Source organism: Mastigoproctus giganteus, chromosome 14, assembly GCF_048544385.1.
Source record: "Mastigoproctus giganteus isolate SK-2022 chromosome 14, ASM4854438v1, whole genome shotgun sequence".
In the NCBI taxonomy this organism is placed as follows: Eukaryota; Metazoa; Arthropoda; class Arachnida; order Uropygi; family Thelyphonidae; genus Mastigoproctus; species Mastigoproctus giganteus.
In genome coordinates this window covers 90216063-90234817 of record NC_143588.1, presented here as the reverse complement: position 1 = coordinate 90234817, position 18755 = coordinate 90216063, and the positions used below count along the sequence as shown (strand labels likewise).

Genomic DNA, 18755 nt, shown 5'->3' with positions numbered 1-18755 from the left:
GGAAGGGGATTTTTTTTGGCTGATGCCGTATAAGCTTGCTTTCTTGCATCATATGCCTCTACTGATGCCAACGCTAATGCTAAAGCATTAACTCCCAATTAAATTATATTTTTTGACACATCTTTATTATTTTCGTATAACTGTTATCACTAAATACTGTCATTTTAATGGACAGCCGATGAATTACGGGTAAAATGTTTTCCAACGTATCAGCCAATGAAATCGATCCAAAAGCACATATTTAAGGTAAATTATTTAAATACATAAATAAGAAACTAATATATTAAATAGAATACGAACATTTCGGTAATTGCGATTATTTAATAGAAAACAATAAAAATAACCAAATTTTTAAAGCACAAGCGGGAAAAATTTCATCAAAATAATATTAAACTACGTTGAATTATTTGTTTCTTATGATATAGGCCGAGCGGGCGAATGGCAACTGTTACAGAGAATAGTTTACAAAAAAAAAAAAAAAAAGAAAAGAAAAGAAAGAAGTTTTTTTCCTGTGGTCCCGAAGTCACCTACACATAACGATTTCCAGCGACGGATGCGTTTGTTTATAAGAATAACAATTTAACCCAATTTTGAAATAAGAAATAATAATCAGTAATTATATAATTATAATCAGGAAAGTAATAAACAAACGATACATTTATTTGTAGGATAACTTTTCCGTGTAATTTAGGTAACTTACTTGAAAAAAAAAAAAAAATACTGAAGTGATATTCGTGTAAACAGAATTATTAATCGTGTGATCAACTTGTCATGCGCATAACAAATTAATCTCAGAACCCGGCCTACTGCCTGGTAAAAGTAGTTATTACTTTATATGAAAGTATTCTACTTAAAGCTTGTAATCGTAATACTAATTCGTAACATTTACCAATACACATTTTAAAATATCATTGAATATAATGAACTTTTAAAAAATATTTTATTGCCAAATTAAAGATATTAGTAATTTTATATATAACTTATTTTAAACTGCTTTCAATACATTTAGATCTACTTCCTTTATCGAAATAGTGAGCGCCGAATTTCATAATTTGGAAACATAAAATGATTATTCGATCACTTAATTTCGTAATATTAATCTATTAGTTCCCATTAATATCGTAAACCCACATAAAGATCTTTCAAATGATATATGATTAGGTTAAAATTAAATTAATTAAATCGCTTTAACTCTAAAATTGAAATCAGACTAACGGAGGACAATATATAATTTAAAATACAGTATTATGTTATGAAAATTAAATCATAACACGTGTGTACGTTTGTGTTCCTGACTGCTGAAGTGTCCAGATGGCTGAATGTGACACGCAGTGGTGGACCAGTTTCAACACAAGCAAATTCTCTCTCTCGAATGCCTGTCCAAGGCAGTCCTGTCAAATAATATGACCGTTACCTGACCCTGACTGCGAAGTGCCATGAAGAATTTACAGCATGGCAACTTCTTCTTGCTCGATGTACAAAAGGGCTTGTATCTAGGCATACCGTCTATAAAAGGAGTCACAAAAAGAAGTCTGTTTCCCCTTGACCCTTGACCACTTACACAAAATAGCCCGTTTGAATTCGTCCCGACATCATGTGGACTGGACCAAGGAGAAATTAGACGTGGCACTCTTCGCCATTGAGTCGAAATACTCGTACAGTCTTCAATCAGATTTTCGATCCACAGTTTCGTCTAGAAGGAACAAAGAACTAGATTTCATTCTGCTAGCATCACGTTTGGAAGTTGTGGCTTAATGCTATGGCTGGATTTACTGTTAATGAACTCTGAAGAGAGTTCATTAACATATCGAGATGAGAAACTTGATCCCGATGTTGGCCCTCTGAAAGTATTGGTTCGTCAGGAGAGCGTCGTGAAGACATGCATTATCGTCCAATAAAAGAAATTCATAGTTAGCTGGGACGACCATATAAGGTCAGAGGAATTCACAAAATACAGGGTGCAAGAACACCGCTGTATTTAGTATGGGTGTGAATCACTGTCACTGAAATGCATGCATCTCTATACCCTTTCGTTCACCACTCGGATACGACGGCTTTCTTAAGAGGAATAATATATAGAATAGCCAACCGAATCCAGAGTTTAATTTAATAGAGCACACCTGGGATGCTCTAATCAAGAAATCACAGCTCCTTCCCAGAAACCACACCCAGCATGCATCAGTCTGTATCCAAGAATGATAATTTATAGCTTTAGCACTAATTAGCAGACCCGTTCTTAGCAGGAAGAGTCGCTGTCGTGCTTGCATTTCTAAAACGCAGATCACATATTCTCTTAGAGTATATTTTCATGGATTACCGACGCTCATGAACTAATTTTCATAACTCTTTCTTTCAGATGGTAATTTGTCCGGTCTTTATGCATTATTAAATGAAAAAAAGGAACACCAGTAATGCTAAACGCCCACGAACTGATGATATGTTGAATAAATACAGGACCATACTGAAAGAATGCAGCGAGTTAGGTCGGAATTTTTGTATATGTTTGCAGTTCTGCATAGACAGAATAGGAGGGACTACATAGCCTTGTGGATTAGCTTTAGAGTTGAGGGACTCTGCAAGGTTTTTGGGGATATTTTTTTTTTTACCAGCGTGACCCGCACTTGTGGGTAGAAAGTATCTATTTTTCAGATACGGAATATATTTGAACGAAGGTGGTGCAAGGGTTTCTGACATTATCATTGAGGACACCTTAAGGGTTCAGGGAAGCTGCTATTTAGGGTAGATAAGGGTATTAAAAATTGAAAATCAGAGTAATATAGATACGCGTTTATCCGTTGATGTGAGTCAAAGTAACTCTTGCACACATTTCAAGAGTTATTTTACTTGTCGCAACAGACGATATTTATAAGATGAGCCGAGAGCAGCGATGCTTCAAACGAATGTGAAGCTAATGTTAGGGAAACAAGTTAAATAATTACAAGTGATGCGCCAATGTAATAAATATTACATTTTAATGTAAGGGCAAGGAAGATAGAAAGGGTGGAGGGTTGTGTTTCTTGTCAAAAGCAGTTTGAACGCAGCAAAAGCTTTCCTAGATTCACAACTTGTGCATATTAAAATAGTACCTGTGTGGTGTGAAGTGATTGGATGCAAAGGTAAAATGAGAGTGGGGTATGCTATCTACCAGAAGATTGTAGAGTGTGACAAGACCCTCTACATGCAGATGGAATAGATTAGCAACTGTGAATGTCTTCTTATGGATGGTTTAATTTGCCTCTTATTGATTGTTACATTAATTCATTACAAGTACGGAACATTTTAAAGCAAAAGTTCAAAGAAGCTAGAATGCATATCTGTTGATTCTTTGAATTTTTTTCATTAATATATTCTAGTGTGTGTATGTATATGAGTGCATTAAGAAAATCTAACTCGTGGAAGATGCAGAGATGGCCTAACAGAGCTAGCCAGTCTAATTGGTCAGTTAATTCTGACATGGGAAAGTTATAGAGCGACGAAAAGTATTGATACCAATAAGAGCCACTATTTGATTTGTAATAGTATCACAGAAAATATTAGGCTGGCTGAGTATGAGGAATCAGTGTCTAAAATAGCAAAGGGCGGGGATAAAGAGTTTTTTGTGTATGCTAATATATCGAAGAAGAAAAACAATTAGATAAGACTCATATGTAATAGGAAAAATCTTCTTAGATAACCCAGATCACGTTGCTGATGCACCGAATAGGTATTTCGTATTGATCCTTACAGGCGAAAGACCTTAAATAGTGAGAAGAAACTGAAATTATATTGAAATTATAGAAAAATTCTTTATTAGAAGAAGTTTCAAGTCTTTCTGTTATGTTTTCACAGACAGACTCGAAAGCTATGATGTTTTCAGTCTTCACTTTCTATGATGACTTTTAAACATTATGATGGATTCATTGCACTCGGGAGATATTCCTCTGGGTTGGAGAAGTGCTAATGTATCACCAGTATTTAAAGACGGTTCTAAAAGTTCACCGCTCCGTCTGACATCACTAGCAGTGAAATCACAGAGACAATGATAAAGAATGCAGTACAGATTAGACAATATTTAGACATATATGGAATTCTGAACAATACACAACACAGTTTTGTTAAGGGAAAACAATGTTTGACTAGCCTGGTTAGCTTTTTTATACAGTTACTCGTCAATGTAGGAAATAATTTCATGTTGTTTATTTGGATTTTAGTAAAGTATTTTACTGTTGTTGTTGTTGTTGTAGGATTTTAGGAGTATAAGCGACTAAAGCCGTATTGCTCCGTGTATATTGCGTGTGTTCTCAGGTCGATTTTCTGTTTACTGCACAAAAAACACGACTTTCCGGGAATAAAAAACGATGCTACCTTCGCCTGAGACCGACTAACTCAGCCATGTTGTGAAAAAGACCCATTAAAATTCCCCACGTCATCGATGGGATTCGAACTCATATCTTTTCCAGGCGGTTTGGGGAGGACGGCGATTCTACCAGCTGTGCTACCTACGAGGCCGCATTTTACTCCATCACTGATGAGAGGTTACTGTATCAGCTGGACACATTGAGATCACGGGCTAGATTCTAAGATGGATAGAAGAGTAGCAGCAGTGCAGGAGGTAGGAGGTTTGATAAATTAATTTTCAGATTGGTGTAACATTTGAAGTGGAATCCCCCAAGGATGCCACTTCTGAGACTACTATTGCTATTGATTTTCATACATAACATCGATGAAGGGCGTGATGTCAAATTTTTCAGATGTGAAGGCTGGAGAGTGGTTAACGATTAATGTCAATCAGCGCTCCTTCAGGATGACTTAGATAGGTTTCAGGGATGGTCAAAAAATTGGCAGCTGTGTTTTTATGCAGCAAAATGCAAGAATAAGGGGAATAGCAATCCTAAAATTATACACTTGACAGGGTCGAATTAAAAGCCGTGGAGAAAGAAAGCTATTTGAGAATTACGATATGGTCAGATATGAAGTTCTCCGAGCAATGTAGATAGACCACAAAGAAGGACCATGGTACCATATTGATGGTTTATCGAACATTTACTTGTAGAGATAGGAAGATCATAACTCTACTGTATGAGGAAAATGTAAAACAGAGCTTTGCAACCGGCCACCTTTTGCGTAGCGTGGCCGGTGGCCACGCTACGCAAAAAATGATGCTCTGACACTACGCATACGCAAAAGAAAATGGGAAGTTAAACCGGAAGATTTTTTGCAATTTAACGCTGACAAAACTACCTTTTTGTATGGACAGTCCTTTTAATTTTTAAGAAAGAAGCTTAAAATTGAGGAAAATTTGTCTAAAACGAATATTACTATTGTTTGTTGCAGTGGAAAGTGTAAAATTGAAGTTACTAGTCAGAAAAGCAGTGAGAAAGAATGTTCTACATTTCATAATATGTTAATTGAACAGGAATATATTGTGAAAATGAAGGTCCTTACAGGACCCGCAATGGTGATAAAAGACCTAGGTTCGATTTCTTTCAATGACATAAGGAATTTTTATCAGAGTTTTTCACAACGAGGCCAAGTGAGTTGGTCACAGAGGAATGTTGTATGGTTTTATCTCCTGAAAACTCAAGTTTACACTTAACGTGTAAGAAAGGATCTGAAACTGTAAGAAAAGCGATACCGTCAAAGACTTACTGATAAATCTAAAAGAACATAATAAAGAAGATACTAGCCATCATAAAGTTGAAAAAGCACATTATAAAGAAGATAACAAGAAAATTAAGACCAAGATAAATTACCGAAATGAAGCGAGCTTTTAAAAGCTCTCCGAAGAATACTCACAACTTATGGTTTAAACCACAAGTAGGGCAGACGCAATGTACATAAGAAATTGAAAATCTACAAGAATTAAATATGGCAGTATGGGGAATATTAAAAAAATAAGTTGCTAATGAAGTACGAATACTGAAAAAATGTTACATAAACTTTCTACATATGGTGACTTCTTATTTCATAGGGAATCTTCTGAGGTCACAAGTTCCATAGAATAGGGCGGACCAGTTCCGCTTGCTTCTAATGATTTCGACGACTCTTTGCCCGCACATATATTCTGGGAAATATAACTGATGTGAGGACACGCTACACACATGCGTATAACCTGTGCCTGAGTTTACCAAGAAAGTAGTTCGTCGAGTGCATAAAAATCCGCATAGTGATTTCACTATTTTCATTAATTTTACAGATGCATTTATTTGAAAATTTTCTTCATCCTGGACATATATTTATCAGTGGGGAAAATGAATGCGTGAAGAATGGAAATGTTTCCCGTTTCACCTCCCTCACTTCTTTTAAATCAATATTCAGTTATTTTTTAATTGTAAAAATTTCATATTTGAACAGACATATTTAGGTGTGAATCTTTTTCAAATTACTGATTTTGTTACCTGTCACATTCAGACACGTTTCTCTAAGGATATTTTTACCATATTGGGTTTCTGCCAAGTCGGATAACGGATAGTCATTATTCTTCTACGCTAAACTTGACGAACATACTATAAATTCTTCTACAACGTGATGTCATAACCCCCTATTTTCCATTATTTTCCAATAGAATTTCGGTGCTATCTCAGAGCTAATAATTCCCTGAACTTATTTCGAATATATATCTAGGATTTCCATTTATACAAAAGGGAAAAAAAGCTTTGTAAACAGAAACAGCTTCATCAAATAAATTAATGACATCTGTAGCCTTAGGGTTAATTTTAAAATCGCCACAGAATTGCACTGGTTTGAACAGCAGCCAGTTTGAAACGGATTCAAACATAAGTGCGAGCAGGTCCAACAGTTTTAAAGTGTAATTTTAATACCTGAATAAAATTAAAATGTGACTACACGTCTTTAATATTTTTAGAATTATTTAGAGCATAATTAGTTTTAGATTGTTACTAAAACTAATTATGCTCTGTTACACCGTCATGAAAACAGCCCGGTTTGCGATGACTGCAGGAATGAATTTTGCATTTTCCAGTTGGTGTCGATAGCGAGCTGTATAATGTTTTTCATCACCAAAATCGCGAGTTTTTATCCCTAAAAACAAGACAAGGACCTAACACACTGGGCTACTGAAATTTCTTGCGTGGAAATATTTCTTGGTTAATCTTACATACGCCATTAAAAATATGGAACAGCTTTCTCTTTAAAGATTGCAAAAAGATACAGTTGCTTATGATTTTCAAGTCGCAAGAAGATACATCTTCTGTAGCATTCTACTCTTGAAGTTCCTTCTGTTAAGTTAGGATTCAAACGTTTTAGTAGCTTGCTGTCTTGGACGTAAAAGAGGACCTTTGTTTTTAAGGCTGTTTGACAGCGTATTCGGCAACATTCCAAAATCAGCTGCTAAATATGTTTTGTTTGCACCACAATGCATGTGTCTTTGATAAGTCCCTGAACATCAAAGTTTTGCAGTTCCTTTTCTTGCTCATGTCTAGGGTAAAAAAAAAAACTGATTAATACTTTTATAAGGACCTGTTATATTTTTAACAGTTTTTTTAAGCTTCATATGATGCCAACTGTGTGTAATTGTTAGTCTCAGCTAGCGAGAGCCTGTTGTTATAATCCCCTATAATAGCAAGTACATTTTGGTTACATATTGCAATCCCCTTACCCTTTTGATAAATCGTATGAATGATGTTATTTTATTACACTTATCAATTGAGTTAAATAGAAAAGCTTGAAATATTGCTCTGTCTTACAATGGCAGAGGAAACTAGCTAAAGATTATTCGGATTCTGAAGAGCTTTTGGGTAACCAATGGCTCTTTTTTGCTAAAGGTTCGGATGACTCAGAGCTGGCTGCAGGCTGAGGGAAGTTGACGGTAAGGAAAATCATGGCTTCCTGGCAATTTTGATTCATTGTTAAAATATTTTAAATGATGTCAAATACCATCAGACTGAGGTAGCTAGTCACCGGGTCTCGTACGGACGGCAGCTGGTTCAGTGGACGCTGTGTTTCCTTAAATTCAAATCCATTAAAGCAAGGTTTGTTGTATATGGGAAAATTTGATATCCTTCAGAATTCGAGAGTGTAAGTCTGGTATATCAGAGTTGTCAAATGCGGGAGTGCAGTTGCAGGTGCGTTTGATTTGACCGTACTTAAAGTCTATTTGACTGCTAAATACGGTTAATGATTGTATTTTTGTTGAAATTATTAGTTGTAAACCCTTCCGGTCTATGTGGTCATGCTGAAGTGTAAACTTTTTTCTTTTTTTTTTTTGTAATGCAGTCTACCGTTAGATAACAGCCCTGACCGAACTTGATGGATGCTCTAGAAAGTGAGCGAAATCGTACAGATTCTTGTGCTCCAAATCGTTGTTGAAGGAAGCTCAGTAATTTTTTTTTGTGTGTGATATCGGTTAAGCCATGTTGTACCACAGTGTGGCCTCATCGGTGTATCTATGACTATCGTATAGTCCAGGGGTGAGAACCTCCGGCCCGCATTCGTTTTCAAAATATATACTGTATATATTTTGGAATTAATGGAATTGCTGAAGTAAATTTCGAAAATACTCTTCACATTACAACGACAAATATCGATCCGGACATCGATTTACTGATAAAAATAAACAGCATCAAATCTCTCATAAATTTGCAATATTTTATTATAAAAATAAAATATTGCAATTTTTGTTATTGGAATTGTATTTGTATTTTGTTACTGGAATTGTATTATTTTGTTACTATAATTGTATTTTTGTAGTTTTATCTTGAATTTGTACCACTTTGCTTATTTGAGGCTTGAAGTGGTGAAACCCATGTTTAGTCTCTAGAGCAAAGTTTCCGGCACCCCCCCTTCCCCCACACTTCTCCTTCAACCCATGCACAGTACTAAGTACTATAGGTTTTGATACCTTTCGTGCTTGGGGTTTTCATAAAAAAAAAAAAGAAATGTATAAATATTACAATAAAATACATAAAACTGTTTATGACATTTTTTTCATTATAACCATTTTAATAATCCTAAAAATCGTGGAAATCTATAAAAAAAAAAAATTGGCCCGCTTGTATCTCACGGACATTTTCTTTGGCCCGCCATTCATAAAGGTTGCCCACCCCTGGTATAGTCCATAATTTCATACTGTTTGTCCTTTCAGTTCCTATCTCAAAAAATATGAATATTTCATCTATAGAACAAATACATCTACAATCCAAATCAAAGTTCTAAATAAACTTCTAGATCCGTTTCAATCTCGATGATGGCCACTCTCATCTTGTTTGTCCTAATTGCTCACTCTAAATTCCTTCCCCTTTGAAAGTAGTACTCGTGTATATGTCCATTCTGCCGACCGGGCTAGCCAGGTGGGTAAAGTGCCTGCCTGGCAACCCAAAGGTTGCGGGTTCAAATCCCGGCTTGGGTCACAGTAAAATGCAAAAACTTTGGGAGATGCATTATAGCTATAGAAGCTGATGCGCTAACAAGAAAAAAAAAAAAAATGTCCACTCCGATATTCCTTGTTAGAGACTTGCTAATCCGGAAGCTTCTCATTTTGACCTTTGGCTTTAAATCGCTTGAACTCATTCTGTCAAATTCATCTGCTGTCGCTATTGTTCTGTTAACCAACTTGAGACTTTTTAACTTTCTTTCTTTTTTCTTCGATTCTTGACTTTTTCTCGCCTCACTTTCCTAACAGTAAAGTTAACTTTTCTACGTAGATGACTTCCTTTTTCGTAGTTACTCAACTAGCAGAGATACAGAAGCATCTATTATCACTTAAGGACTGAAATTAAATGTTTCACTACCTGCTAGAATATCAGATCATTCTAATCATTTACCTTATTAGATGAGTAGTTAATATACTTTCTTCAACAAACTCAAGTATATAGGCATAGATGTAGAATACATTTTTAAATAAACAAAATTTCTGTCACAAGCAAAGCTACCACCAATCTATCAGTCTTAAGAATTTTACTTAAAACGACAAATTATAACGGTGTAATAGTTTTTAAAAAATGCAAACTTTTATTAACACCTTGTCCTATCCGTTATGATGCTTTATAAGCCCGGAAGAATGCATAATCAGAACATTTCTTTTATATTAGTTTTCAGATAGCCAAGTAGCAATGCTTTGTATCCAATAGTATGTTTTTCTTTACCGGAGATCTTAAACCAGGTGCTGTACCTAGTTACTACTTTTATATTCTGATCTCACTTGATTAGAACTTTCTTTCAGCCCTTCAAATTAAGGTATTCGACTCGCTAGCACTTCTGCAATCTATCCAGAGATGTGACACATTTCTTTTGAATTGTTACCAATATAATACACGCCACCTTAGAAACTGCAATCTTTTCATATAAAATATAAGTTTAAATTAATGTTCAAAAGCTAAACTTAGTGACACAATGCAAGCAAATACAAAGCTACTTAATCCATAAAATGTTTCTTTTTTTATTATAAGTGAATAAACTGATAAATTTTAATAACACGTTTATTCATTTAAAATTAAGCGGCAATGCGTAATTGGTTTTAAAATATACTACAAATAATAAATACAAAACTTGAATTCGAAACGAAATCAAGCGCTTGGGTAACCGTGAAAACTGCCGTTGTCATGGTTACCGCGCAATGAATTACTGTTTGTCAATCGTGTCGTTGCTGGATTTCGAATTTTTGCTTGTAATACCGATACGCAGCCGTGTTTAAATTGGCAACCAATATTCTCAGCCGACATCCTTACCTCTCGCCACAGCTGTCACGTTCAGTTCCGCACTCTGAATTCCATGATGATCCTCCCTGGTGTGTGTCGAGAAGCGTGGACCGTGATGCGGTGTCGTCGGTGGGGTTGGAGGGCTCTGCGGATGTGTCGCTACGGACCTGGTGTTGTAAAACGCGCCGAACTGCTTAACGTCAGTGTCGGACGCGTCTCCAGACGTGCCGCCAATGTCGCTGGAAACTCCTCCTTTGTTCGAAAGGCTTGCGGTTTCCGAAGGGACGTTGGTCGCTATGAATGACGATGTCTTTGGAGGTTTCCGTCTGCGTGGCTGGTACTTGTAGTCTGGGTAATCTTTCTTGTGTTTGCACCGTAAGCGTTCCGCTTCTTCTATGAAAGGCTTCTTTTCTTCGTCAGCAAGCACCCTGCGAATAAAGAACACAGTAAGAACGGCTTCAAGTTAGTGTTACAGCAGTTAGTTCTTGCCAAAGACGTGCAATTACTTATCAAAGAACACTAGGACTAATTAATTCTGTTGTAACAATGCCCAAAGTGTAGTTAATGTCTGCTTCGTAATGTTTACTGTGATGAGGAACGGAGCCACTTGAGACAGGAGCTAGGAAACCGATTATTATTTATTCATTAAATTAATTATATTTTTCCCAACATGGCATTTATGTGCTGGGAGACATGGCATTTATGTGCTGGGAGAAGATTACTGCAAACCATACAACAAAACACGTATAATATAACATTGCAGAGACATTTGAATAGAAAAATAACCATAATACTCGCCACAAATATTTCACTGGAAATATCATGGTAGATCTTCCAGTTAATGTTTGAAAACATCGGATACAAATAATCGAAAAACATGCACTGTGGTATCAGTAATTAAACAGAGTTGCTGTAAATTTTCAAATTAAAGTCCTTGCAGCTAGCGATTAAATAGCGTTTCTGGTAACTTCTCTTACACGACGTGAAAAGCTGGATCCGATTCGCATCTTCAGTCGAAGTCGAGAAATATTTCTTTCGTTAGGATGAGAGACTTTTTGTGGACTTTTTCACACCGTGGCCGAGTTAGTCGGCCTAGAGCAATAACTGCATTGTATTTTCCTAGAGAACACTCCGGTTTTCCATATCCCAAAGTACGCAAGCCAATTATCGATTGCATGCAATTAAAATGCTCAATGCCGACCCTTTAAGGCGTTCGTTGCTCAGCGAATATTCTAAATACAAAGCTATGTACAATTCTTGATTAGACAATGACCACTTCACATCAGGCAAGGGGCTGCAACTTCGATTTAGCCTACAATGATTATAATCCCTAACTTATGTTGTTGTTTTAGGGTTTTAAGCGCATCAGCAACTTAGACCATATTGCGCCGTATATGATATGCCTGTAAATTGCGTGTGTTCTTTAGTCGATTTGCTGTTTGCTTTACGAAAAACCTGAGTTTCCGGGAGAAAAGCCATGCTACCCTTGCCTGAGACCGACTAACTGAGCCACGTTGTGAAAAATACCCATAAAAATTCCTCGCGTCATTGACAGAATTCGAACTCAGGTCTTTTCCACCCGGTGTGGGGAGGACGGTGATTCTACTAACTGTGCTACCCACGAGGGCTCACCATCATATCACATCGGCTGAAAAAGGCCCGAGTTCGAATTACGTTAATGATGCGAAGAATTTTTATAGTTTTTTTTTTTTTTCACTCAGTGGCTGAATCAATTGGTCCGAGGCGTGGATAGCAAGGTTCCCCTCCCTGGCCCCCAGGAAACTCGGATTTTTCGTCCAGGCAAATCGACCAGAAGCACGCATAATTTATGGACATAACACACATGGACAGATGAAACTGTTCTTGGGCGGGCCTGATATGATAGTTTTTATGTACTAAAACAATTATTTTGTTTATTAAGCTGGAGTGAAAAAGAGCATCTATTTGTGTACATCTACCTGTCTACTTGTGGACATCTACCGTACCATCTTGGGAGATTTTAGCTTCAAACTTTCCGAAAATATTTCTTAATTTCGAATAATTTATTAATATCGAAAGGCAATGGAATCATTCGAAAAAACCAAGTTTCGGGGGGGGGAAGCATAACTATCCAACTCTCTAAAGATCAACTAACGCTTTCACGGTGTGAGAAAAGTCAATAAACGTTCTTTCCCTCTCAATGTACGGGACTCGGACCCAAACCTTTTCCTCACGGTATTGATGGCAAGTCTAATCAGGATTTTAGTAGCGAGGATACTATGAGAGGTTGGTTAGTGAAGGTAAGTCGGTTTATCCAAGTGGATAAAGCAACGTTGAGCGAAAATCTTAGGGCAGAGAGAGAGAGAGAGAGAAATAGATTCGTCTGGCCATTGACGGAATTCGAACTAGGCTAGCGGACTACTGTCTGTATATATAACCAACGAATACAATTACAGATTATATTATTAACCTGGCTTGAATCCACTGCGATCTTTTTCCAAAACCAAGCTGTATTTTAAGATTTCATTACTAAGACAATGACAAACAGCTAGGGGAGGGAAACAGGGCCCATTGATAGAGAACAAATACTCTTTGTAGTAGGTGGCATCCATCCAGCTAAGAACGTCTTCAGTCAAAATGCCCTGCAATACCATCAGAAAAAATAGTGGTGGGACTGTAAACAGCGTATTTAGTGTATTTATTTGTCAAAATATAGTTACACATTTTATAAACTGTTTACTCTTAAGCTAAGGATGTTTTTGTTTAGTATACAGTGACAACAAAACTTGATTTAAAGTGCTAAAGATTAATGAATTTACACAGAATTTGGAAGGCATTTTATGAATTTATGGAGAATCTCCAGGTCGTTGTCCTCTTAGTAGATTACGGTTTACAGGGAATATGGAATAAATTGAAACTTTTTTCGATGAATTTTACGAAATGTTCTTTTAATTTAACTACCCATAAGCATCTGTCTAGCCAATTATGAAACGGAACAGTATCCCTAACTTACGACTGTGATGGGTTATTGCAATAATGTTTTTGCGATAAAGATCATATGTTAATCATTATATATTGACAATACACATGATAAATTAAGAATTTTTCATCCCTACTGAAACGTTTTAGTGTAGGGCTCTACAGAGCGCTAATGATTGCTGTGCTGCATCCATCAAAGAAGTTTATTTATTTATTTGTTTTATTTATTCAATTGATTTCTAGTTACAATCGCCCCTTGTACAGCATGCTTGCAAGCAAGAGGGGTTAAAATGTTAAGCATGTTACGAAACCAATTAGCTATAAGTTACAAAACATTGAGAGTTATTTTAAATTGATTTCAACAAAACTACAGTTCACAGAGATGTATGCTGTAAGATGTAAAATCTTACAAATATGTTATTTTAAAGAAAAGTGATATTAGTTTAAAGTAAAACTTATAATAAAGCAATATGGGGGAGCGGAACATTACAAGTCAAGAATATTACTAAGATCACTGGCAAGGATTTAATTAGACAACGTTTATGAAGGTCAGCGTTAAGCTTGACAAAGGCTAATGGCAAGGAAGGGGTGTACTTCGGTTCCCAGCGCACAGGAGCATCCAAAACAATGGAAACTGGTTGCAACTGTTATTAGTAGAAGGTGTTAACTCTGGAAAACAATGGCGCGAAGGACCATGCTACTGTCGGGACATTTCTTTAATCAGTGACACCTGAAGACACCTGGACAGTAAAATACGGAACAATGCTGGGAATTAGATGGAAGTCTGGCTCTGGCTGTCGGTGATGGCAAGTTTTTAGATCGTGGGAAATTAGTCTGCTACAGTGTAAATTTAAATAAATTTTCTGTTTATACTCCGGGACGACCAAACGGTCAGAGGAGTTCACAAGGTAGACAGATTACAAGAAACAGCACCGTATTCAGTAGTCACGGGCTTGAACCCCGGTCACTCAAGGCACGTGTACTTATGCACCCGCGCGCCTGACCACTAGACTACGGCAACTATAAGCGGCTGACTTCAAAGGTACTGACAGCCTGAGAAAGTTTGCAGACTTCTTAAAATGAGAAGTTGGATCGAGCAACAAGGAATCAGCTTGAGAAAATTAAAATTAGCGAATAAGAAGGGAGAGAAAGTTGATAAAATGAGTAAGATTGGTTAAACTAAAAACTAGGGCGTATTTGACATATGTAGACGGTACAGAAATTGAGATGAACAAAAAGTGAGTGAACAGGAGAAAACGGGAGAGAAACCACAGTTGAGTTTATGTGGGTTTTATGAAAATGGGTTAGTGGGATTCTAAGTTGAGTTTTGTTGGTGATAGGGAAAATGAAATAGTCAGCGGACACAGCAGTCGAGATTTTCGTCGAGATAAGTAAAATGAGTTAGTAACATGGACAGTTGAGGGTTCTGTTGTAGTAGGAAATATGTAAAAGTTAACAGTCGAGTGTTTGGGCGTGGTGGGAAAAGAGAAGGGTAGCGCCCTGGGGAAGTTTTCTTCTTGAAAAAGTTCTTAATAGGTGGAGCGGAAAAACGAGGGTAGCACCCTATGAGTTTTTCCTTGTGATAAGTTTTAATAAGGTGGAGAGGAGTAGGAGTTAGTGTGAGATGCCCTATGAGTTTTCCTTGTGATAAGTTTTAATAAAGTGGAGAGGAGAAGGAGTTAGTGTGAGATGCCCTATGAGTTTTCCTTGTGATAGGTTTTAATAAGGTGGAGAAAGAACGACAGTCCCAGTGCAGCAAAGAGTTCCTAAAAAAATCATCTGTAGCAAATTCAGGTGTAGCTGATGAAAGAGATCCCCAGAAGGTACTCTGAGAGCCAGGAAAGCTTGGAACCGCCCCGGAAAGCAAAGGAAAGAAAAAGGATAATAGTAAGTACTGTATGTGAAACAGTATAGTGATTAATTAATGAAAAACAGGATAGCACTAGAAGTAAATTGATTGATAAATTATCTCTTAAGTAAATTATATATACTAACAGAGTTTAATTAATTCAAAAAGGTTATTGTAAAATGCAAGAGAAACGAAAGATAAGTAATAGATTAAATTGTTGTTCAAATGATTATAATATGTTAGAAGGATAATAAAGTTTATAGTGAGCATCTTGGAATGTTCTAAAGATAGATAATTGAATATAGTAAATTTTATATGAGAATATTTGAATGTTTTAAGGACAGATAATTGAATCCTATGAAAAACCTTGATTATGTTTTAAGGATAGGTAATTGAATATAGTGTTTGTATTAATGAAGAATTGTTGGTCCAACTGAAAGACTAATAACAAATAGAGACTTGAGGAAAATTATGATTGGTCTTTAGTTATTGTAACAGAATGGCGAGAACACAGAGTATAATGATGAAAATAGCATATTGATGGTTAATATAAGAATAATATATGCAAGGTATCCTTGACTTAACCTTGTATGCATATTACATGTTTTTTTATTCAATTGTATATTTTGTTGTATATATATATATATATATGTAAATAAACTATGTTATGTTATATATTAATGTGTGTGTTGTTTGTCATTCCTGAACACTCAGCCTTTCCGAAGGGAATTATAATTAATTGAGAAGTTCCCTCGAATCTGGAATTCTCCTAGGAAGTAAAGTCAGATGCGTAAGTGGGGGAAATAAGAATAAAGTGGGCAAACACATAATAGGGAACAAAACGAAATAAAAATAAGAACAATAAATAAATAAATAAATACTAAATATATAAACAATCATCTTTAAATTCCACCCCCCCCCCCACAAGGCGCAACTTGCAAACCCATGAATAGCAGATTCACATTCATAGAAGCCAAATGAAATGGGATGAAAGCCCCCATGGTTAACACAGTGGGGATAATCGCCATACTCCCCACACCATCCTCAGCCGAGTTCGAATCTTGTCAATGATACAAAGAATTTTAATGAGTATTTTTATGGGTAACGTGATTGAGTTAGTTGGCCTCAGGCGAGGGTAGCATTGTTTTTCTCCTGGAAACTAGGGTTTTCGTCCAGAAAACAGTAACTCGACTACAAGAACACACACATACACAGTTTACAGACATATTATATACGGCTCAATATGGCTTAAGTTGCTGTTGCGCCTAAAAACCTTAAAACAACAACTGGAATGACATTAGAAAATTATCATCGATAAATTTATATTCTGCTACTGAACCTGACGAAACATAACATGTGGCGTGCCATCTTCAAGTCTTTAATCAACTTATCACATTCAAGTTTCTAAGAAACAGTTGAATTGCAATACATCGTGTTGCTGAACATATTTTTTCTTTCAGTCTCATTTTTAAGGAAAGTCATTTTCCTGGTTGGTTCTTATTTTAAACGCAGATGATATAAGAGAAATTAATGTGCCTTGTTAGCTCGTATTGTTCTGTTTGTACACTGCTCGACAAAATTAACAGAAGACGTGTGTAACTCGTGCAGCTTGCGATAAGTGGACAAAATTTGGTATGGTGGAGTACCAAAGAATAACGATGAAATGAGGAGACACCGAGAAACTTCGGACAAGTATAGGGAACATTTATAGAGGTTGTATCAGAATTACCAAAAAGGTCACATTACAGAAGTATATATAAGATGTTGAAAAATATGGTCATGTTACCAGTGGGGTGTATCATCCCCTCCAACGACTAAACAGGACTGACAGCGGTGAACTATGTTCGATATAAGGGTGTCTATAGGATTCTGTGCGACAAATCCCTTTCTTCCTCCAACTTAGCTCACCAAGTGGCTGAGGAGTTGGCTGTCGGCGTGCAATGCGACGCCCAAGGGAATCTCACGTTTGTTCAATCGGATCTAAATCTGCTGATCGTGCTGGCCAGTTGTTGGATATCTTCAGTGTCAAGATATTCTTCCACCACTTGAGCTCTATGTGCAGTGGCGTTGTCGTGCGTGATAAAAAAATCTGGGCCAACCACACCCCTAAAAAAGTCGCACATAGGGTTCGAGGATCTGCTTTCGGTACCTCTGCGCAGTTGCGGTATCCCTATTAAAAACATGAAGTGGGGTGCTGCCGTTGATCATTATGCAGCCACACAGGAGAACACCGCCTCCACTGTGTGTCCTTTTTCTTTGATGTTGGAGGGATGGCACCGCATTTCTCGCTGTCTCTAGATGAAATAACATCTAGAATCAGTTTGTAGGCTAAACGGGACTCATCAGAGAACAGAACTGTTACCCCATTTGTCAGTGCTCCAAGGCACATGTTCATAGCACCAGTTTGGACGAGCTCTGAGGTGGTTTTGGTTTAATAGGATCCAAACCACTGGCTTCCTTGCGTAGAATCTACTTGAATGGAACCTTTTTTAACACAGTCCGGTTGAAAATGTTTTCGCCTAGCCGCAGCGACCTCAGGAGACAGTTGATAGCAGGGATATCGTACGGTTCCGTCTTGCAGTTAGAACCAGATAGCGGTCTGTTCTGGTTAACGTAGCCCTCGGGCAACCTTGGTCAGCTCTTCTTGTAATGGTTCCTATCTCCTGAATTATGTATAACTGACAGCGGGGTTGCCATTGGTTGACTGGGACCGCTTTAACTAATAAATATCAATGTCCAGACGACACTGCGTGACATATTAAGTCAATGTGCCACCTCCGCCTGCGACTGCCCAGCTTCAAGTCGTACAACGGCCCGCCATTTCAAAGGTTCATCTAAACGACGATGACTTGCCTTCCCGAGTACTGGAGATGTGGCTAAAACACACAAAAAACGGGAATGAAGTAATGTGATCGCGACCTGTATTTTTTTAGGCATGAACAATTTTCATAATGTGCCGCTCTGTAAGGTGATAAATCGATTTTTATTGGATACTCGGAATTTTCATGAAGGATGTTTATTATATCAAATATTCGCCTTCGGCGACACTGTTAACTATAAAAAAAAATTAACTAACTAATTAACTAAAATATAGACATGTTCACTTTTTTTAATGTACTTGTCACAGTTCTACAAAGGTTATGTTCAGCAATATCATGAATGAAGTTCTCAATGTTTTGCTTCAGTCTTATTTCGTACATACTTGTTTAGATGTTTATTGCTGGGTATTATAAAAATAATTTCGATGCAAACAATGTTCCTAAATATACACACGGTCTTATGAAAAAAACAGAAAAAGAAAAAAAAAAAAAAAA

At 36.8% G+C, this 18755-nt stretch overlaps 1 protein-coding gene across 1 annotated transcript in view; it reads right to left on the bottom strand.

The window, feature by feature from the left end:
* LOC150075337 (uncharacterized) overlaps positions 1-18755 on the bottom strand; it is a 73790-nt gene that overhangs the window by 17971 nt on the left and 37064 nt on the right. The window contains exon 2 of the mRNA XM_090388282.1: positions 10665-11062. Coding sequence (XP_090244408.1) covers positions 10665-11062 — 398 coding nt within the window. The remainder of the gene's footprint in view (positions 1-10664; positions 11063-18755) is intronic.